The sequence below is a fragment of the Gadus macrocephalus genome, chromosome 23, assembly GCF_031168955.1.
Source record: "Gadus macrocephalus chromosome 23, ASM3116895v1".
NCBI classification, from domain to species: domain Eukaryota; kingdom Metazoa; phylum Chordata; class Actinopteri; order Gadiformes; family Gadidae; genus Gadus; species Gadus macrocephalus.
Window position 1 is genome coordinate 1,025,719 of NC_082404.1, and position 22,466 is coordinate 1,048,184.

At 47.6% G+C, this 22,466-nt stretch overlaps 2 protein-coding genes across 2 annotated transcripts in view; one reads left to right on the forward strand and one right to left on the reverse strand.

The window, feature by feature from the left end:
• The window catches only part of fam162a (family with sequence similarity 162 member A), a 50,491-nt gene that overhangs the window by 9,849 nt on the left and 18,176 nt on the right, over window positions 1-22,466 (forward strand). The gene's annotated exons all lie outside the window — the stretch shown is intronic.
• On the reverse strand, window positions 6,992-8,639 carry LOC132452584 (uncharacterized). Its single transcript, XM_060045265.1, has 2 exons — window positions 7,634-8,639; window positions 6,992-7,570 (listed from the first exon to the last, which is right to left on the reverse strand). The coding sequence occupies exons 1-2, from the start codon at window positions 8,243-8,245 to the stop codon at window positions 7,484-7,486; spliced, it is 699 nt and encodes a 232-aa protein (XP_059901248.1). The 5' UTR covers window positions 8,246-8,639; the 3' UTR covers window positions 6,992-7,483.

Genomic DNA, 22,466 nt, shown 5'->3' on the forward strand with positions numbered 1-22,466 from the left:
AATGCTCCGAGACTGGAAATTACGTCAAAAGTGCAACTCAGAAGGCTGGCGTCCGAGGATTCTGGAACACACCATTATGTATTTATGCCTATTTATCTGTAATATTACAATTATTTGATCGCCTTTTTGATCTCATCGGCGGGGGGTTACGTGGTTTATGTAAGCCTGTATAATTCCAGACACGCCCGCGCTGCCATGTTCTTCTATGGGACTAAAAGCAGCGATTGCAATATTGAATGGTAAATATAAATTAAAAAAACATATCCCCCTAGTCAGGGATGGCTGGTATAAATGGGCTAACCGGGCTAAGCCCTCCCTACCTTTTACAGTAAAAATTAAAAAATATTAAAAACCTTCGAACATATTGTTTTAAATTTTGGTAGAACCTAAAGCAGCAACAGCACCAAAAAGTGACAGAAAACCCAGGATATATGATATATCTTGTTTTTCTTTCCTGTGAATGGGCTAAATGTATTCAGCCCAAGCGGAGTAGTGTAAGCTTCCATTCAATTTTGATTGACAGATATCGTGACACGCCCCCTTCATATGCTTCCCATAGAGTGGCGAAGTCACGCCTCTTCCGGTAGGGCTCATGGGACCTATGAGATCGAAAAATATGAATGGGTGTCAATGGAGAGAAAATAATTATTTTCTGGTCCCGGTCTTTATATGCCCTGGATTACACATATGTTGTTTGTGGATTTAAAGGATAATTTTTCATGCAAAGAGTTCGACCGTTTATTGTGCAATTGTTCTGATAAAGACTGTAGAGAAAACACAACGAGAAAGACTACACGGCTCGTATGTGACGTCACGCTCCCTGCGACTGGCGTGGAGAAGACCGACAATCTTCCCATCGGCATAACTGAAACTCTGCACGTGCCCCGACTTATAATGGTTTTCACCTCTTTCGATGCTTTTATCCTCCCCTTGGAAAAAGCGGTGAAGTGGGGCAGAGAGATCGCCATCTTTGTGCCGAGTTCCAAGCGGTTCCAAGGGCGGGTGTGGCGACGTATATCATATGCGTCGAGAGCAGCGAAGAGCTGTAGTTCACAAAGCGGCCTCACATAAAACCTAAAATTATCAAACTTCTTCACGAACATTTTTAGTTTTCTTTGCATGAAAAATTATCATTTAAATCCACAAACAACATATGTGTAATCCAGGGCATATAAAGACTGGGACCAGAAAATATTTATTTTCTCTCCATTGACACCCATTCATATTTTTCGATCTCATAGGTCCCATGAGCCCTACCGGAAAGGGCGTGACTTCGCCACTCTATTTGGGCTAAAGTCATTCAGCCCAAGCACAGTAGCGTAAGCGGCCATTTCATTGTGATTGACAGGTGTCGTGACACGCCCCCATTTGGGCTAATTTCATTTAGCCCAAGCACAGTAGCCAGAGTGGTAGATATAAACCGTTCTCTACAACTTATTCTTGTTTAAAAATCATTCACATTATATGAAAGTTATGAACAGAGATATAAACGTGTCCTCATGGCGTCTGGATCCCTGTGAAGTATTGATGAATGTAATGCATTCGTTAGCCCACCCAAAAAATAAAATAAAAATAACCACCAGCCGTCACTGCCCTAGTACTTTCTAACTTATTTGTAAATGTCAGTTTTTCATTTGGAGTTGGAGGGTGACAACAAAGTTATTTAGGCTACGTTTACATGATGATGGTCTGAAGTTCAACAGAAGACGCAAAAGTCGCTTCTTCCCTTTTTATTCCGCGTTTAGACAAGCGTTTTCGGGAGGAAATCTGCGCGAATACGGTGACGCAGAAGTGTGTGGAATTTGATTGGGTATGCATGTCAGGCGGCTAGGTGGTGTTGTGATACACCGCACAACACATCCATGTCTGAGCGCATGCGTAGAGTCGTCCTTCTCTTATCTGCGCTGCGAAAACCAAAACATAATTTCAGATCCTTCTCTGTTCAGTAATACTATCTGTACATATCAAATCAAATGAAATCAAAGACGGTTCGAGATGTTCTTTTTTGCGCAACTTGACTTGGATTTCCTTGATTTTGTTTGTAATTCTGATTCACTTACCCGTGGTCAGATAGCGATTGAGAAAGCAGAGCAACAGTCCATTTCGTATTTAGTGTCCAGCCAACTTCTTCTGATGAGCCAGGAGCTGACCACACATATACTTTTTTGATACTTTTAAGACTAAGTCATACACATAGACTATAGTATCATATATATTAAAGGTCCCATGGCATGCTACTTTATGGATGCTTTAAAGGTTGGGTATGGAATTCTATTTTTTGGCCATTTTTTCAAAATTACTTGAAATCCTTATCATAACCCACTTACAGCCACTGAGTTAGAAGTACTGACATGAAATTAAACAAGTCAATCATGTGTGGAACGGTGATTTCCATGACCCACCGAGTAGCATTGGACAGTAAGTACGTCAATCAAACGGTGGTACTGCACTCCCCCTCCCCCCGCGCGTGACCCCTTTGTGCACGTACTCAAATCTCGGGACCCAGAGCAAGCTTCTGTTTGTTGTTATCCTGCGGCAGTGGCGCAAAAAATGGGTATGCACTATATGCGGCGCATAGGGGCGCCGCACCAGAGGGGGCGCCAAAGCGATGGAAGTAAAAAAAATTGAGTCGGCCTCCCTCCCCCCCCCCTCCCCACATGGTGCTCCAGTGGGCGCCCCCTCGAACACGCCCTGGAGGCGAGTGCCAGAGTGTCTTCATTTGAACCGCACTGTCATCTGATGACACGTAGCCTACCTCAATATGGAAAGGCAGGAGAAAGGAGAATTGGGAAGGAGAAAGGGTGCGCAGGGATGAAAGAAAGCTTTTCAAAGTGGTTGAAAGACAGTCGTTTTTATATCAGTGTATCAAGAGGAGGCTTGTAAATATTAGCTAAATCTACTACTAGTAAAACAACAGGTTACTGTTGTCTTGCAACTGTGTAGGCTACTGATCAGAATGGAGCCTACAATATAACGGATCATAACAAGAAAAATAAAGGAACTTGTTTGTGGTTGTTTTGTTTTACTTCAATCTCTATGCAAGTCTTTGTTTTATGTCAATATAACCAGTAAAAACGGAGTTATAAAGTTGATACTTCATAACTGGTTCTATAACTTGAGACTGAATCGTTCTACACAGTATTGCGATGAATCGAAGAATCGATTATTTTTCCCACCCCTATTGGTTACTGTACTCCAACAGTTCTAACAGATTCTATAGTTTTGCTTGCATGTAAGCTTTTTGGTGAAGCTAGAGTTGCTGACACGCGCCTTGTGGTGGGGTATAATAACTGGCAGTGTCTTTCAAATGCCGCTTTTCCACCGCACATGTAGCTCGACTCGACACGACTCGACACGACACGACTCGACACGGTAGCAGCACGGGTGCTTTTCCACCGCAAAAAGTACCTCCTGGACGTGGGCGGGGTCGGCTGCGCGAAAGGGCCGTGACGTATTTGTGTACGCGACGCAAACAACACATACGCAACCCACACATGGACAGAACCCACATAACAACAATGGAGGACATCGATCACATTACTATTATTAGCTGGCATGTTGGAGAAGTGGAACATGTTGGCTGCGGCGCTGCTATGGATGTTACCAACATGGTTGCCATGTCGCTCTCGTGACTTCGTCACACTCTCTGGCCAATCAGTCGCCGGCCGTCTGCCGACGTCACCTTTTAGCATCGGCTCAGCTCGCTTGGAACCTAGAGCGAGTAGGTACTAGAAAAAGCAGCCACTTCAGGTACCAGATACCATGGTACCGCGGTGGAAACGCAAAAAATGCGAGCTGAGTCGAGTCGTGTCGAGTCGTGTCGAGCTGGTACCATGCAGTGGAAAAGCGGCAAAAGATACTGAAGCACCATGAAAGAAGTGGTTACCACATAAATGCGTATCTGATGTGGAAAGAATTGGCATCCCGCTTATGCCTAGGTAAAACTATTGATAGCGAAATGCACAGGGCCAGTTGACTCGAGTGATCGACTGCATATTCTTCCTTGCAGAAAGAAACCTGCCACTGAGGGGGACAAAATGCACATTTTCTGGGTATCCTTGATCTCATAGCACGGTATGATGTCACTGACAGAGCATCTTAGAAAGGCTGCCACTAAAGAAAACACCGGTGCACTCTAAATGAATTTTTTGATTCAATATCAGAGTGTGTTTTAGGTCAAATTTGTGCCCAGATCAAAGAGGGGGGGGGGGGGGGCGCCTGCTATGTGTCTGCATACCCCCCAGAAAGTAGGCAGTTGCGCCCCTGTCCTGCGGTAGCTAGCTACTGGAGCTGGCTAACTAGCTAATGTTCGCTCGTGCATGATTGCGCGTCCATGTACTTGGAATGGGTGGAGTCAGAGTCATTCAGAGTCACCATTTGAGTTGTGTGTTTTCCAAATCTGCTGGATTTTCGCGAATCCCATACCCAACCTTTAATATAGACATTAGTGGGCCCCTAACACAGTATTTGAAGACATTCCCGAAATTCAGCCGTGGTGCAGAATTACAGCCACTACGAGCTAGTCGCACATTGAGCTTTCCCCAAACGCGTCCCTCTGTAGCTTTAATGCAAATGAGGAGGAGAAAGGCGGGTCAAGGAGGAGGGTGGGGGTGGGGCCCTGAGACAGTGGATGTATCGCAATGGCGAGGCGCACACAGCCTTTGTCCGTGTTCTGTAAATATTCTAGAACACTCCAGGTGCTCCGGCGGGAGTTCTGGAGCTCTATATCTAAATAATATCATATTATACATAGATATCTCATATAATATATATTATCAAGGCCAAAAGCTGTGTGCGCCTCCAGACGACATTATGAATCTCGAATGACTGCTTCAGGTTCTCTGACGTCTCTGGTTCTTCCACGTCTCGGGATGGGAATTGATAAGAAATTCACGATTCCGATTCTGCTTATCGATCCGATTCCTTATCGATTCTCATTGGGTGAGAAAATAAGTACAAATGTGTTTGTTTGTATTAAATCTATTTAATATCTGATCAGAAGTGCGTCTAGTATTAGGAAATTGTACATGTTCAAATCAATTGGTCTAGACAAAAAAATATATGTTTGGCTTTTTAAGCCCAAATACCCACATTATGTGCCATAAAACTAAAAACACCTTTTGGAATACCAACCGTGCTCATTTGCATTCAACTTGTAACAAAATTCAACTGACAAACAAAATGAAGTATTGATTAGACAGAGTTTTATTAGATGGGCCTACCTAATAAACCGTTGGAACACACAAGACCGGAAACCATAGCAACGCCGGTAAACAACCCCGAGAAGCCCAATCCCTATGAGAGCTCCCCACGCTACGGCCATCCGGAGGCGCACAGAGCTGTTGGCCGTGATATTATATATACAATTATATTATATTATATACTATTATATATAGAGCTCCGGGAGTCGGAAACGGCAACAATCACTTTCTCCTCCATGCTGCAGTTCACCCCGGACTGCACTGCACTGAGTTTGACGGTCGAACGCTGATTGGCTGTTACGTTGCACATGTCACTCAGTTGTCACGCTGTTGAACGCTGATTGGCTGTCATCACGCGAAATTCGCGTCAAAGTTGAAATATTTCAACTCGAGCGAATTTGTCGCGGCACAAATCCCTGTGAACACGCTCGCCTGTGCACGGCGAAAGTGTGGCGTGACAAATCAAAAGTTGTCGCCGGTTTTCTGTCGCGAAAAATTTGCCCAATACGAGTCTCTACGTTCGCTTTGTATGGGATCTTGTCACCCCGTCGCGTTTGGTGTGAACGCACAATGCGCTTCTTCCTCGTCGGCGCCGTGTTTGCTGCATTATGAACCATGACGCATTTCCCGCGACTGGAACCGATAAGCGGAATCGTTAAGCAGGCTTGCTAATGATTCCAAGGAATCGGTTGACTCGGCACCGGTTCTGAACAAGAACCGGTTCTCGATTCCCATCCCTATCCACGTCCACATCAATCTGAAGTAGACTGAACCACGACATGGAGGAGAAAGGGATTGTTGCCCGCGATTTTTGTCTCCCACCGGAGCCTCGCTGCCAAGGGACCAATGCTTCGGCAGCGGGCATTGCTCGGGCACCATTGCCTCTTGCAGCGGGCAGCGCCGAGGCGGTGGTCCTTCGGAAGCGGGGCTCAAGCGGGAGACAATCGCGGGCAACAATCCCTTTCTCCTCCATGTCGTGGTTCATGTACTTCAGGGAGTTAAGCCAAAGTTCCTTTCTCCCAATTCCTTCTCAACCATGGCTGAGATAACCCACACTACCAGTCTCATTGTGGAAAGACCAGAGACGAGAGTCCGACGTGTTATGTGCCATAACACCAACAGCATAACGGTTATCCAAATAACAAAGAAGTGTACAACACTTACGTTACAGTCCTGGAGCTCTATATCTAAATAATATAATACTACATATTATCACGGCCAAAAGCTGTGTGCTCCTCCAGACGATATTATGAATCGCAAATGACTGCGTCGGAGAACTCTGGTCTCTGGTTCTTCCATTTCCACATCAATCTGAAGTAGACTGAACCCCGCGCTGCCCGCTGCCAGGCGGTGGTGCTTCGCGGCAGCGGGCAGCAAGCAGTGGGGCGCAACGATGGCAGAGATAACCCCAACTACAGTCTCGTTGTGGAAATACCAGAGACGTCAAAGAACCGATGTGTTTTGCGCCATAACACCAACAGCAGAACGGTTATCCAAATAACACAGAAGTGTACAACACTTGCGTTACAGTCCTGGAGCTCTACATCTAAATAATATCATGTGATACATATCATATACAGTGTTTCCCCTAGCCTGGAGTTGCCGCAGCGGAGGTGAATTTTATTTTATATCGCAATTTTGTTTGTGTGCTCGCAAAGCACCAGAAGGGTGTACATACAGTACATTTGTGCACAGTAATGAACAGGGGAAATATGAAGAGATTGAACATATTACAAGTATAATCTTTAAAACAATTTGTAACAGGATCAGAGAGCGCACGGAGGCCACAGTTCGTCTTCCCTCACTGGGCGCGTCTTTATTTGGAAGCGTAACAAAACAAAACAGAGACTTGAAACTAAAATTGAAATTAACGTCCAGGAGAGCCCTCGCGTTCTGCGATCCACGACCTGCGATCTCTGGTGGGAAACGCGTTGGACCTCTCTCTCTCTCTGCTCCCCGGTCTGCCTCCACCAATGCCTCGGACCGCACCAGACGCTGGTGGATCATGGTCTGCATGCAGCCTGAGTCCAACAGCGCCTGGTGCGTACCCCGCTGTATCCTCACCGGGATACGGTACTCCTCGCCGGAACCGGGGGGAGGAGACGGGGCAACGGTGATGCCCACGACCTGGCCCACCTCCATTAGAGGGCAATCCCGCCGGAAGTGACCAGGCCGCCCGCACCTCCAGCACCCCTCCCCTGCCGTCTGAGCGCCCGTCTGTGGAGTGGGGGTGGGAGGATATTCACGTGCCCGCTCCGTAACGGGGACCCCCCCTCTCGCCCTCAGCGCCGGGCTTGGCCTGTCCCGTCGTAGGGCTGCTGCACCGGTGCGTGGGACCGGTGTTGGTGGTCGCTGGGCCGTTGGTGGGTCTGCAGGTGGCTCTCCGCCAGGTCGACTGCAGCGGAGAGGCTCTCTGGCCGGTGGTACCGGACCCAGGCGGAGGTCCTGGCCGGAAGCCCCTCAACGAACCTCTCCAGGGCCACCTGCTCCACCACGTCCTCTGCCGAGTTCTGGTCCGGAACGAACCACCTCCTCGCCTGGTCCCGCAGCTGCTGGGCAAAGGCGAAGGGACGGTCCCCCTCGGTGAACGCCAGTGTCCGGAACCGGCGACGATGTTCTTCCGGGTAAAGGCCAAGCCGGTCCCGGATGGCCCTGGTGATGGTCCCATAGTCCCGCTGGGCCCCGGCTGGCAGACTGTGGTCCGCAAGCTGGGCCTCTTCCGTCAGGAGCGGCAGGAGACGATGAGCCCACTCCTGATGAGGCCACCCGGAGACCTCGGCCACCCCCTGAAAAGTCTCCAGGAAGGCTTCCGCATCGTCCGCCTTCCCCATCTTTGGGACGTGGATGTTGGCCACGGGTCCTGCTCCCCTGGGTCCCTCGCCACGTCCCCCGGAGGCGAGGAGCTCCCGTAGGACGGCCCGATCCGCCGCCATGGACTGGGCCAGCTCTGTGAGCACCTCGCTTTGGGTATGCTGGAGCTGGCCCTGTCGTTCCGCCATCTGGGCCAGATGCCCGAGCACGCTTCCCAGCCGTGACTGGTCCATGTCTGCGCCCGCCCCGTATTGGGCTTCACTGTAACAGGATCAGAGAGCGCACGGAGGCCACAGTTCGTCTTCCCTCACTGGGCACGTCTTTATTTGGAAGCGTAACAAAACAAAGGGAGAGAGACTTGAAACTAAAATTGAAATTAAAGTCCAGGAGAGTCCTCGCGTTCTGCGATCCACGACCTGCGATCTCTGGTGGGGAACGCGTTGGACCTCTCTCTGCTCCCCGGTCTGCCTCCTACTAACCACAAAGCAGGCACATAAATACAAACACTCCCTGATTGGCCTGAGTGCTGACACCTGCTCGCACTCAGGTCCAACCCCCCCAGCCAATCCGGTGCGCTCCCAACCTGCCCATACTCCCCCTGCAGGCCAGACGTCGCACGTCCCCCCACACAAATATTTACATTTATTTAACGAAAAATATATTATATCAACAACCACCCTATACAGTAAAACCACATAACACAAATACTACAACAATCACAAAGGTTGTAGTAGGACCATAAAGAGGCCATGCCTCGATTGAACAAGTTTTGAGGCTCTAGAGTCAATAATGGTGACGCTACTGAAATTGTTGCTAAAAAAAGATGTATATTGACATTTTTGCTAAAAATAAATTCCTCAAAAATAAGTAGATATATATTTTTCAAAACTAAAGGTTGCAGTAAGATCATAAAGGACCCATGCCTATATGGAAAACGTTTTTGGGCTCTAGCGTCAATAATGGCGACGCTATTGAACTTCTACCATAGAGTCGTTTTCAGTTTTGCACTTTGCAGACGGTCCCTATGCTCGCGCCTGAAAGCCGACAGCTCATAGACGCCAATGCAATTCACCGTTCGCTAAAGACGGCTCGTTTGGATGAAAACAATGTTGTAGCTGGTTCTCTAGTTTAATACACTCAATTGTGTCGCAACGATGTTTCATTGATGATCTATTGAACCGCAAACTCAGAATCTGCCCATTTATTTCCAACTTTACGGAAGTTCCTCTCCGTTTATATGCTTTACTCACAGTTGTGTGAATTGACCTGGATATGAAGCGTCCATAGCGCAAAATACTTTTTGTTTCTAAAGGGAAGACGGAGCTCTCCTCTCCGTTTATATGCTGTAATCAGGTGTGTGAAATGACCTTGATATGAAGCGTCTGTAGCGCAAAATAATGTAACATTAGTTTTTTAAGGAGCTCCCCTCTCCTCTCCGTCTATATGCTTTACTCACAAGAGTGTGTGAATTGACCTGGATATGAAGCGCATATCCAGCGTCTCTGGTTCTTCCACTTCCACATCAATCTGAAGTAGACTGAACCGCATGCTACCCGCTGCTGAAATTAAAAAGAAAAGTATATTTTTTATTAAACAATGAGTGGGACAACAAAGATGTGTGTGTTTGTATCCAACTGGGAAAACAAGAACAAAGCAAAGGAACAGGGATGAATATTGTTTATATGTAAGTGTTAACAAGAGAGGATTACGGTGAGGAAAGGAGACAATTAAAAAAGCAATCCAAACAAAATGGACCAATGGTTATAAATCCCTCCAGCAAATGCAGATTCCACTGCCTAACATCCGCACGCTGCAAAGGAGGATGCAGCATGTAAAGCTGGAGCCAGGGGGTAAAAATGTTATAGATGCTAAGTGTTTCGAAAAAAATCCTTTCCACATGTATCAGGCTGAGGCTTATGGAACCAAAACAAGTGGGAAACAAGGGTTTTATTTCTAGACCGCTCAGGAGAATAAGGAAAATCATAAAATAACTAAGGCTACTTCCACTATGGGGTGTGGGTTCTGCGGCCAGATCCCTCTTGGTGTCCGGCGTGAATGTCGCTCCCGGCACTCTTCGGTTATTCCTACCGGAAAGCGTTCCAAACGTTAGGGCAATATAGTCCGTCGGTCTCGTCTTGTCGCGTGCCTGTCTCGCCTACGTGTCTCCTTCCCTTGACTGCTGTGTGCTCGGCCTTTAATATCCCTCTGCCGCCACCTTCCCCCAGGTGATCCCCATAATTGTCTGTGACTTGATTGGTGAGTGGTTACAGCCGTGTTGAAGGGGATGTATCTCCCTTGGACTACTTGTCCGTAGAGAGGGCGCTGTACAGAGAGTTGGCGAGTTTCCTCCAGGTCCGCCGGCGCGGGGTTGCCACAAATGCCGACCATCAGCAGCAAGCTGGGGGTTCCTCTGGTAAGACCTAAGCAGGCGTCCCTCCGGGATATGGGGTCTGCATTGGCGTGAGCCCGTCCTGGTCGATGGAACAACTGGAAGTGGTAGTCTTGTAGGGCCAGGAACCAGCGCGTCACCCTGGCGTTGGTGTCGTCCTGGACCACGAAGGGGAGATTGAAGTCGGGGGTGATTAGCAGTGGTTCGGTGCACAGGGCTTGTCGTAGGCGCGAGAAGGAGTCCTCGATCTCGTCCGTCCAGGCCACTCGGTTGGGTAGAGCCCTCCACGTCAGCTCGTGGAGGGGGCTGGCCAGTGTTGCGAAGCTGGGGATGAATCGTTGGTAGTAGCCAACGAGTCCCAGAAACGACTTCACTTGTTTCTTGGTTTGCGGTCTGGGCCAGGTCCTGATGGTCTGCACCTTTCCGTCTTGGGGTTTTACACTGTCCCTCCCTACTCGATAGCCCAGATAGGAGGCCTCTTCCAGGCCCAGGTGGCACTTTTTTGGGTTGGCTGTGAGGCCGGCTGTTAGGAGCGCTCCCAAAACGGCTCAGATATGGTGCAGATGTAGGGCCCAGGTGCTGCTATGTATCACAATGTCATCAATGTATGCGGCAGTGTACTCCCTGTGGGGCCGTAGGATCCAGTCCATCATCCTCTCGAAGGTCGCGGGTGCCCCATGCACCCCGAACGGAAGGAGAGTATATTGGTCGAACCCGTCGGGTGTGGCGAACGCCGTCTTCTCCCGGGCCTTCTGGGTGAGGGGGACCTGCCAATATCCCTTGGTAAGGTCAAGGGTGGATATGAACCTGGCCGGACCCAGTCGCTCGATCAATTCATCCACCCGGGGCATGGGGTACGCGTCAAATGCTGAAACTTCATTCAGTTTGCGGAAGTCGTTGCAGAACCTATAAGTCCCGTCTGGCTTGGGTACCAGAACGACAGGGCTGGACCAAGCGCTGTGGGACTCCTCGATGACCCCCGCCTGCAGCATGCTGGCGACCTCTGCCCTGATGGTGGCTCGGAGTGCCTCCGGGACCCTGTAGGGGCGAAGGCGGACTCTGACTCCTGCTCACATATGTCCTTGGCACTAGCAATTGTTCCATCTCCTCTCCTCCCCTCTGCACTACCATATACAGTAATCCCCACCGTGTGCTGAAGTGTTGGTAGTGCCGGCCACTCACCGAGTCCCTGGATACGCCCTCGCAGACCTGCACGTGTCCCCAGGCATGTTTAAGAGCGTCATCCTCCAGTTGGGTGGTGTCAAACTGTCCACCCCTGTCTGTACGTCCCTCGACGGCGAGGGGGAGGTCGGAGGAATCGATGAGGTCTGGGCTCTCTCTCTCCTCCGGTGGGGGTGTCTGTTCGGAGGCGGTCATCGTGTCTGGGGTCCCCCGGGGAATGGAGTCCGTGGACGAGGCATGTGGTTGGCGTCCCGTCCCTCTTGTAGATCTTCCGAAGGGACTCGTCGTCGTGGTTGGGCTGCCATGTAGACGGGCCGGCTACGCAACCGGCGTGGTCCTATCCGGAGACGTCGGGGTTGGGGTGTCCTGAGCTCCGCCTTCAACAGTCTTCCAAAGATGGGGCAGTCCCGTCCAATTAAAAGAGGCATGGGGAGGTACAGTACCACCCCGGCCTGAACCGTGAAGGTTCCCTTCTGGGTTTGTACTGTAATGCGGTTTGTGGGGTAGGTCTCTGTTTGGCCGTGGATGCAGCCCACCTCTACCTCATGTCCGAGGGTTCCGTCTGCCAGTCCGGGTTGGATCATGGTTACCACAGGTTACTCCCTGTGTCCTACTAGCAGAGCACCCAATCGCGCTTTCTGTTGCAGACTGGCGGGCGAATCCTCTAGTGACACAGGGAGCAGCTCATTTTGTGAAATAGCAGAGACTGTCTCGACAGCAACCTGCGGGAGTGATACAAGCTCGGACTCATCCACCGAGAAAAACTCCCCCAGGTGCATTCCCTCTCTGAGTACAATGTCCTGATCTGTAGGATTTAACACACGGGCTGTAGTAACCCCATCTCTCACTGACATCACTGTGTGAGCCACAACTGCCTGACAGTCTTAATGAATGTTATTGCCGCTTTGACAAAGATCGGGATGATGCCCTTATACGGGCATCAAAACCCTTTTGTCATACAGGAGGATGAGGTTAGGCGGCTACTAAAAAAGCAGAATTGTAGGAAAGCCGCAGGCCCTGACCTCGTATCCTCTGCTACCATCAAACATTGTGCTGATGAACTGACCCCAGTACTTACAGACATTTTTAACTGGTCTCTGAGGGAATGCAGAGTCCCCACATGTTTTAAGTCAGCTGTTATTATTCCTGTGCCCAAGAAGCCCAGCATCACTGGTTTAAATGATTATAGACCGGTAGCTCTTACATCTGTCATAATGAAAATCTTTGAAAAAATCATATGTGATCATCTGTCCAAAGCTGTCTGTCTAGACCCCTTTCAGTTTGCATATAGGACTAATGGGTCTGTTGAGGATGCTGTGTCACTTGGTATCCACTCTATTCTACAACATCTTGAGTCCCCAGGCAACCCTATGCAAAGGTACTTTTTATAGACTACAGCTCTGCTTTTAATACGATTGTACCCAGCAAACTTTTCTATAAACTCCAAAACATGGGTGTCCAGAACTCCTTATGTCACTGGATTTTAGATTTCCTACAGCAAAGAACACAAGTTGTCAAAATCAATATCAAGTTGTCACAGGCCAAACACATTAGTACTGGTGCCCCCCAGGGGTGTGTATTATCACCTCTGTTATATTCTCTGTACACTAATGACTGCATATCACACAGTGAATCAGTGAAAATGCTTAAATTAGCTGATGATACAACCTTGATAGGGTTGATTTCAGGGGATGATGACAGTGCCTACAGAAATGAGATCCTTTCTTTAACCCATTTACTCCTAAAACGCCTGCCAAAAACGCCTATAAAAACCTATGTATAATAGATATAAATGTCCTTATCTCCTGAGGGTTTTCTGAAAAATACTAAGAATTGTCAACGTCTATGAAAACCTTAATATCTAAGCCTCTGTAGCACATAGAAACATGAAATAAATTGCATTTTAAAGGTAAGACTCACAGGTTGTATTAAAACATGCTCCTTTAGCACTAACATAGCAACTCATTTTTATAAAGAATCTCAAAATCAGATTTGTAAGGAAAAATACTTTATATCATCAAATAACATATCACAAATAACAAATAACATTTTAAAATATGCCAACACACAGAACAAGGCACCTTGGTATGATAGGAGGTGGGAAAGAAGTGGGGAAAGTCCTGAGACGGAACTGGGAACATTCTCAGTCTGAGCTCCATGGCTCACATCCCTCCTTTTTGAACACACACACACACACACACACACACACACACACACACACACACACACACACACACACACACACACACACACACACACACACACACACACACACATCATCTCTCGTGGCGAAGGACGTGATGCATGAAGCACTCGTGGTGCAGAGGAAGGTCACACTGCCTGCACCCCATCAGCGTGGACCCAGGACGCACGTCGGTGCCGCTGTGCTTCAAAGAACACTCCCTGCAGGTCTTCCTTCTTAGTGTTTAGCTGGACCAGGTCATGCTCAGCCGAAGCTCCAATTGGGCTGGTGGGGAGCACCTAGGGAGCACTTCTTTTGGTGACCGGGACGATCAGCTCCATGGTCAGATCCTCCAGCCAGTCTTTGTAGCCCCCCCTCCTATATTTCTAGTCGGCTCCTCCTGCAGACCTGGCAGCCACAAAGGCATTGTAGCACGCCACCGTGAGGAAATAAAAAAAAAAGCCTCCTCCACCACTTTGTAGACCTATGCTGGATCTGGTAGTATCCCACCATCTGGTCCAGCAGGTCTACCCCCTTCATGTGCTGCTGATAGTCAGCAAGGCAGGCTGGCACACGAACCTCCACTTGGCGTTGACCATTCGCCTTCCTCCTTACTGACCCAAAAGCTGTCGGGTCATGGAAATTTGACAGGACCATCACTGCCTTGGTGTCCTGCCATATGCAGAAGGTCAGGTCATCCTGCTGCGCCACCTTGAATTGGTGCCTGTTCATGCCAGCCTGCTTCGTGAGGTCCTTGCTCTTGGGGAGGCCCTTTCTATTGGCACGCACCGTCCCACAAGCTTGTACCCCCCTGTTCTTGAGGTCCACCATCAATGGGACACCGGTGTAAAAGTTATCCATATATATGGTTAGGTTGGATCCAAAGTAAGGTTTGGCCAGGTCCATCACAATTCTGTGAGCCAGGTCTTTCTCAGCCTTACCCTGAATGGCCCCCGTGTAAACTTGGAAATTATTGACATAGCCTGTCTTACTTTCCGCCATCACCCACACCTTTACTCCCCACTTCACTGGCTTCATGGGGAGGTACTGCCGGAAGGCCAGGCATCCCTTGAACTTCACCATGGACTCATCCACGGTCACAAAGCCATTGACCTCATAGAGATCCTGGAATTTGGCAAGGAGGAGGTCCATGAATCCCCGGAGCTTCCAGAGCTTGTCGGACTTGTCCACAGCAGGGTCCATGTTATCTTGGAGATGGAGATATCTAAAAATGCACATAAGATTAATGAGTTTATGCCTAACATTGCCATCATATTTGTTGTATGTTGTATGTTGCAGGGATATTGGCAATACTACAAACGGTTGTGCTGTGTTTAGCCAGAGAAATACCCCAGGAAATCGTATCTTGTGTGGCCAAGCTAGTTTTGCCATTACAAATATAATTTAATAATACTAAAATGTTACAAATAAATGTACATTACAGGTTACTTGATTCATGATAAAGTGAAGCTACCACCAAGCTACTGAGGATTGTAGTAAGTTATGTTGGGAAAAATAACCTGCTGAGTACATCACATGTACATTATAAATATAGCTAACTCCTACCCTAGCCTGATGAGCACATCACATGGACACATTATAATATAGTCAACTCTTGCTCTAACCCAACCACACAAACATGATAATATATAGTCAGGTCAAGGCCGGAGCTGAAGGCCCCATCTCCCAGGCAGGCAGATGGTGGACACTCAGACAATGCACCAGTATCATCTCCAGAACGGGAGAGCCACATTAATTTATCACACAGGAGACATTTTGAGAGCTCTTCCCCGTTAGGAGGAACCAAGAGATACCTCTGCCCACACCAGGGGCCTGAGAGCCACATTAAATTATCACACACAAGACATTTCAGGGGGGCACTCCCCGTTTTAATTTATCACACCGGAGACACGAGGAACTCTCCCCGTTACGAAGCTCTCTCAGGGCCTGGGAGCCAAAACACACAGAACCGCACACACCTCAAACGCACACACCTCATCGAGAGGAGGATACAGCATAAGACTGCATCACACAGGGACTCTTCACCTTCTTCTGAAGCAGACCTTCCACGGAGGCGAAGCTCCGGACGAACCATCAGCGCTGATTAGGGACTTAGACATATTCGATTTCTCACGCTTTATGACTCTGTATAACCGTTGCCACTTTACTTAATAAATCCAAGGTCCTCGTGCCGATAGACTTTATTACCTCTCCGTCTCATTTTATCTGGTCCAGTAGCTAGACAGACCTCGGGACCCCGGAGCACCGGACCGATTCCTGCAGTCTCACCTCGCGTACGCCCAACAAAAGGTAGGCAGAACCTGTTGATAAAATCCAAACTCTGCATAGTTATATAGGAATCACATTAGGAGGTGAGACTGTGAGAGCGGTTCGCTACGGGATATCTCGTGGGGACGAATAGGACTGCATCCCAGTATTTCCCCATAAACCCAATTGACCCTGAACGCGTGACACATCGAATATTGGCTCGTTACATGGTGAAAGAATACCCTCGAGACCATAGGGCCTATAAGAATCGGGCATAGTGATACAAGACTACCGATGGCCAAGTAATGGATGTGTAATGGAGACACCTATGTCTTAAAGGGGGGGTTAGAGTCCCCTTCTTTGTTTAGGTATTAAATAATTTCGGTGGTAAGGGGGTTAGAGTCCCCAACTATGTCTTAAGGGGGTTAGGGTCCCTCGGGTGGGATTAGAGTCCCCACCTATGTCTTAAGGGGGGTTAGAGTCCCCTTCTTTGTTTGGGTATTAAATAATTCTATGTGGTAAGGGGGTTAGAGTCCCCAACTATGTCTTAAGGGGGTTAGGGTCCCTCGGGTGGGATTAGAGTCCCCACCTATGTCTTAAGGGGGGTTAGAGTCCCCTTCTTTGTTTGGGTATTAAATAATTCTATGTGGTAAGGGGGTTAGAGTCCCCAACTATGTCTTAATGGGGTTAGGGTCCCTCGGGTGGGATTAGAGTCCCCACCTATGTCTTAAGGGGGGTTAGAGTCCCCTTCTTTGTTTAGGTATTAAATAATTTCGGTGGTAAGGGGGTTAGAGTCCCCAACTATGTCTTAAGGGGGTTAGGGTCCCTCGGGTGGGATTAGAGTCCCCACCTATGTCTTAAGGGGGGTTAGAGTCCCCTTCTTTGTTTGGGTATTAAATAATTCTATGTGGTAAGGGGGTTAGAGTCCCCAACTATGTCTTAAGGGGGTTAGGGTCCCTCGGGTGGGATTAGAGTCCCCACCTATGTCTTAAGGGGGGTTAGAGTCCCCTTCTTTGTTTGTGTATTAAATAATTCTATGTGGTAAGAAGGTTAGAGTCCTTTATCAGGGTTAGAGTCCCTTTGCAGAGGAAACAGTGCCTAGGGCATGAGTGACACACAGAGAGAATAAGATAAACTAGGCTCGTTGCGTGGTGAAAGAACACCCTCGAGGCCTAAGGCTCGCCGCCCTTGATAAGTGAATCTGAGGCGCCCGAAGAAGCACAACGATTTCTTGGCCATATATTCATTGCATATGCGGGGACTGACGGACAGACACCTGAACTGACGCAGACTAGGGATAGCAGAGACCTCTCACCCCCACCTTCACGACCAGAGAGCAAGTGCGTGTGTACGGAGTCGAGAACGAGAGTCGGCGTGGGTGGAAGAATAGGAGAGCATGGGTGAAAGAGAGAGACAGAGAGACAGTGTGTATGCGCGTGAGAGTGAGAGAAAGGCTGTGAGCGACTCCGTGTGTGCGCGTGTACGCAAGAGGTGATGTTTCTGTGTGTGTAAGAGGCTGTGAGAGACAGAATGAAAAGTCTGTTGTTATGTTTCTGTGTGCATCTGCGAGAGACAGAATGAGAGGTCCGTTGATATGTTTCTGTGTGCATCTGTGGGAGACAGAATGAAAAGTCTGTTGTTATGTTTCTGTGTGCGTCTGTGAGAGACAGAACGAAAGGTCTGTTGATATGTTTCTGTGTGTGCGTCTGCGGGAGACAGAACGAGAAGTCTGTTGATATGTTTCTGTGTGTGCGTTTAGAGGAGACAGAGTGAGAAAGGCTGTGTGCGTCTCTGTGCGCGTGTACGCAAGAGGTGATGTTTCTGTGTGTGCGTTTAGAGGAGACAGAGTGAGAAAGGCTGTGTGCGTCTCTGTGCGCGTGTACGCAAGAGGTGATGTTTCTGTGTGTGCGTTTGGAGGAGACAGAATGAGAAAGGTCTGTTTAGGTGTGTGTGTGTGTGTGTTGGTGTGAGAGGGAGAGAGAGAGATAGCAAGGAGAGATAGCAAGGAGAGCTAAAGTCGGAGGACGATCGAGAGGGACCATTTTCCCTCTAGACAGTTGGAGGTAGCGATAGAGTGCGTGTTTTTCTAACAATGAACGGCTGTTTCAGGACCACGAGAAGGGACTCTGTATGGTTTTCAGGCCCAGAGGGTAATCCCCTTTCCCATATGTGTAGTCCTCCCATTTGAGGTCCCCGTCCACCATATTTGAAGTCCTCTACTCCACCTCATGTTGTAGTTCCCCTCCCTAAAACCATATGGAAGTTAGAACCTGTGAGGGTGTTTTGGTTCGGCCTGACGAGGCCTGTACCAATTTCGGTGGTCAGCTTCTAGTTTTGTGTATATAGAAATTTGGAAAGGGGGAGCAGTATTAAGTTATATATAATAAAGTGAAAAGTTATTTGTGAATGAAGGGACAGAAGGATCTTTTTGTGTGTGAGAGATAGTTATTAGGCCTTGTTCCATGATGGAGAGTTGAGGATGTTGCATTCCAGGCTTATCTGTTAACGGTCCTAGCTGCTGCTTGACCCTAAGGGGAGCGAGGAAGGGTGAGAGAGAGAGAACACATTTCCCCCCCCATTTGTCGAGCTACACCATTCAGGCAGTACAGAGAGACACACTAACACACAGTACAGAGAAAGGAAATAGAGTGTGTTCAACTGAAAGAGTGTGGTGGCCATACGCCATAAAATACCACATATCCAAGGAATGCAGGTAGAGCTCTGTTGAGTTTTCAGGCTTTGATAAATTTGTAGTTCCCTGTCTGCCATGTTTGAAGTTCCTTGTAGTCTCTGTCCATAGGTTTCACCTGAACAACCCCTCTGCTGGCCGAGAAAAGGAACTACCCATGGTTTCTCTCACACCCAGCCCCCAGAGCACACTCGCTTTCAAGGCGTTATGGCCGCACCCAACGTGGGAGGGAGACACGCAGAGAGAGAGAGAAGCCACATTCCACCCTTATCTGTTGTCTTGCACCAAACAGCACCCCGTACTGAGGAGGGAGAGAGGGCGTGTTCTCCTGAAGGAGGGAGAGAGTGACAGGGAGACACGCAGTGGATATTCACATTATGGCTAATTAGTTTTTCTTTAAGTTTAGTTTTAGTTTTCTTTTTTTTATTCAGGATGATGAACATCCTGACACAGTTATCATTCAGGATGAAGAACATCAAAGTTCATGAGGAGGTTATAAGGACAATAGCGTTGATACTTTAATAGGACAACAGTGATGATAATCTAATGCAATTGGACTAAAGAAGGTGTTGCTATTAACTAAGTGATTCATATTATTTTCACACAGGAAAGAATAATTGAATAAATATGGATATGATTAAAGAAGGAGAATAATAATAAAATAAAGTAATCTTGATAAACTGTACAAGTAGGACTACACCTATTAAAATATGGGGTGTATCTCTTTGGTCAAGGATGACAGGTGTTTTAGAACCAGCTGCTGTAATATCGCAAGCCGCCCAGCAGGGCGCACTTCAAAACCAATATCCACAATTGGCATTTTCTCTCCCAGTACAACAGCCTCAGAGCCAACTGTCACCTACTCCACCTGTTACACATGTACACATCCATAATTATGGGAACCCCACAAATAAAAATGGACAGAATCAGGGGCCCGAGGACAGTTTAGAAACAATCAACAACCAGGATCCCAAGGACAACGCAGAGGTCCTTTAATATGTTTTGGGTGCAACCAGGAAGGACATACTAAGAGAAATTGTTTTACTAACCCTTTTCCATCCCAGCAAACACAGGGTAACAGCGACCAGGGACAGGCAGGTCCCTTTATGGCTCAGGGATACTAGGGGTGCCCAGAGAATCCACAGGGGGAGGGTCAGCTTGTAGCAATCACAAAAACAAGCTGATGAGGAACCAATACTGCAGGTTCTGATAAATTATAGAGGCACGCCAATGATGGCCCACACTGGAACCACTTACACTCGCGTAGGTCCAAATTATGCCTCTCACCTCACCCTGGCAGGAAAATTCACCAAAACTTTAGGATTCTCGGAACACACGCAGTTAATACCTATGACAGCTCCAAGTCATAGGTATAGCTCCATTCTTATTTTAAGTTGTATATGTGAGTGAGTGAGTGAGCGAGTGAGTGAGAAAGAGTTACATTGAGTTGAGTTAGAGGGGTCAGATGAAGTGATTTGTGAAGAGTGAGACAGAGAAGAGGAAGAGTGTGTGGATTGGCAACGAGAAGTGGCGATGAGATTGGAGAAGGCTTTCCGGTTAGAATTTTCTTTGGGAGAATGATATCTTTCGATGGCCTTTTTAAGATTAATAAATCTAGTTTTGGAGAGTGTCCAAAAAACGAATAAACCAGAAAGGAAAGGAAAGGATTACTGAAAGTGAAAATGGTTATGGAGATTTGTGAAAGCAAAGGAAGTAGATAAAGAGAGGTAAAGAGAGTTAGAGAGAAGGAACGTAAAAAAAAATAAAAAAAAACCTGCAGGTGGGGGCTGGACAGAGAGACAACAGAGAGAAAGAGATTGAATTTGCATTGTGCCTAATAGATTATTTGTGCGTTTGGATGTACTCTGTAATTGGTTCCTGTATGTAACCCATGTCCACTGTTTTAGAAAAAACCTAGAACCACCGCTGGGATTGGTGATTCTGTGGCTCTTGGAGACTCTGCATCGTGTCGGAACACCATGTGGTATAGATCATTACATCTTGGTACACAGAGCACTGGTGAGACAACGGTTGGATCAGAGAGAGAAGGTGTTTGGAGAAGGGAGAGGAATGTAAAGAAAGCAAAAAGGGCGGACGCGGACCGACGCAGAGGTAATAAATCAGCGGAGAGGAGGCTGGGGGTCGGTTTAGCTCAGGAAGTAGAGGGTGTCTTGTAACCGCAAGGTTGTTAGTTCGATCCCCAGCTCCTCCTAGCTGAGTGTTGATGTGTCCCTGAGTAAGTTACATGGTGATCACAGGATTTAGGAATAATTATCTAGACTCCAAAACATGAGCAATTAGCGTTAAAAATTGTCTGCACACCACACTCCACAGGAGTCAATGGGTTCAATGGCGCCAGGGTAAAGTGACTCATCAAAGGAGGAGCAGACCCAACCCATGGACTCTGCGTGGATAGGTGGATGTTATTTTGGTGCTTGGACCTGACGAGGTCTAGGTGCCAAGATAACAACACAAATAAAATATTTCCTTTAGAAATTATGTTAAGTAATAGATACATTTATTAAAAGTGATCTTATAATTTAGAAAAAACAATCGGCAATACTTAAAAATTTGACCGAATAAGTATGATAAAACGTTATCCAAATTTCTAATTTAGGTTATCCACAATGACATGTCATTCAAAATAAATAAGTAAAATAAAATAAGAAAGGATGCGTATGTGAGCCTGTTCTCGTGTGTGTGTCAGGGCTGCCGAGGTAGGGGAGAATCCTCTCCTACTCCGAGTGATGGAGTACACAAGGGGATACACAAGCACACTTCAGATACAACAATATGGTTAATTAGTAAATAGAAACAATGTATCAATTCAGTGTTGAAATAAACTAGTTAAGATCAACATAGAGGGTTTGGGTTTGGTATAGTAGTGAATCAGAATATGGAGAACATTAAATGCAAGCAATAGGTAGAATAAAAGGTTTAATTAGGTCGTCCAATTTAAATAGATAGTGAAGGGCAATCGGGTAGGATTATGAAGAGAATTGTGATTTTGAGTAACGGTTAAGACAAAAGAGAGTCGCCCAATATTGAAAATGCAAGTTTTAATATTGTGATTTTTGTTTTCTTTCGCATCTCCCTAGTAAAGGACAGTAGGTGGGTTGACGCCACATCTGCTGGGAAGGAGTCATACGTGCTATGTTGTCAATTTGGATTCGGAAGTAGTGGGTTTACCTTTCAAATGCCACTACTGCTGCTGCAATAATTTTAACTCTGATAAATTACCTTTTGTCTTATAGTCCCCCTGATGTGTATCCATTACGCACGCTTGGCTGCATAGGTCAGATGGGGCTGAAGACTCTGTCTCCATCCCTCCACTTTGCGATCTATACTACCATATGGGTGGGGGTTGATTGTATTCCAGGTACGGCATCCTGCAGCGAGCCAGTATGGAAGGCTGGTTAGCCAACGACGGGTAAGATCCCACCTGGACACCCGGGACGACCTAAGGCAGGCACAGTCACGATTACTTGGCAGAGTCGCTGTGGGCACTGGCTCACTTGATCATGAAGTGACGAGCTGCAACAATCATGGGAAGTGCCGGGTGGGGTGTAGGGTGGAGGAGGAACAGGAGTCAGATATGTCAGCTCTGGCAGCAGAGGTGGTCTTGGAACGGGGCATGTCGCGTTTTATTTTATTTTACCTTTGTGGTATAGAAGCCCACTAACGCATGTACGTTTTTCGGTTTAGTGCATGACTTTGGAACAGCGTGGTTTCAGGCGGCTGATG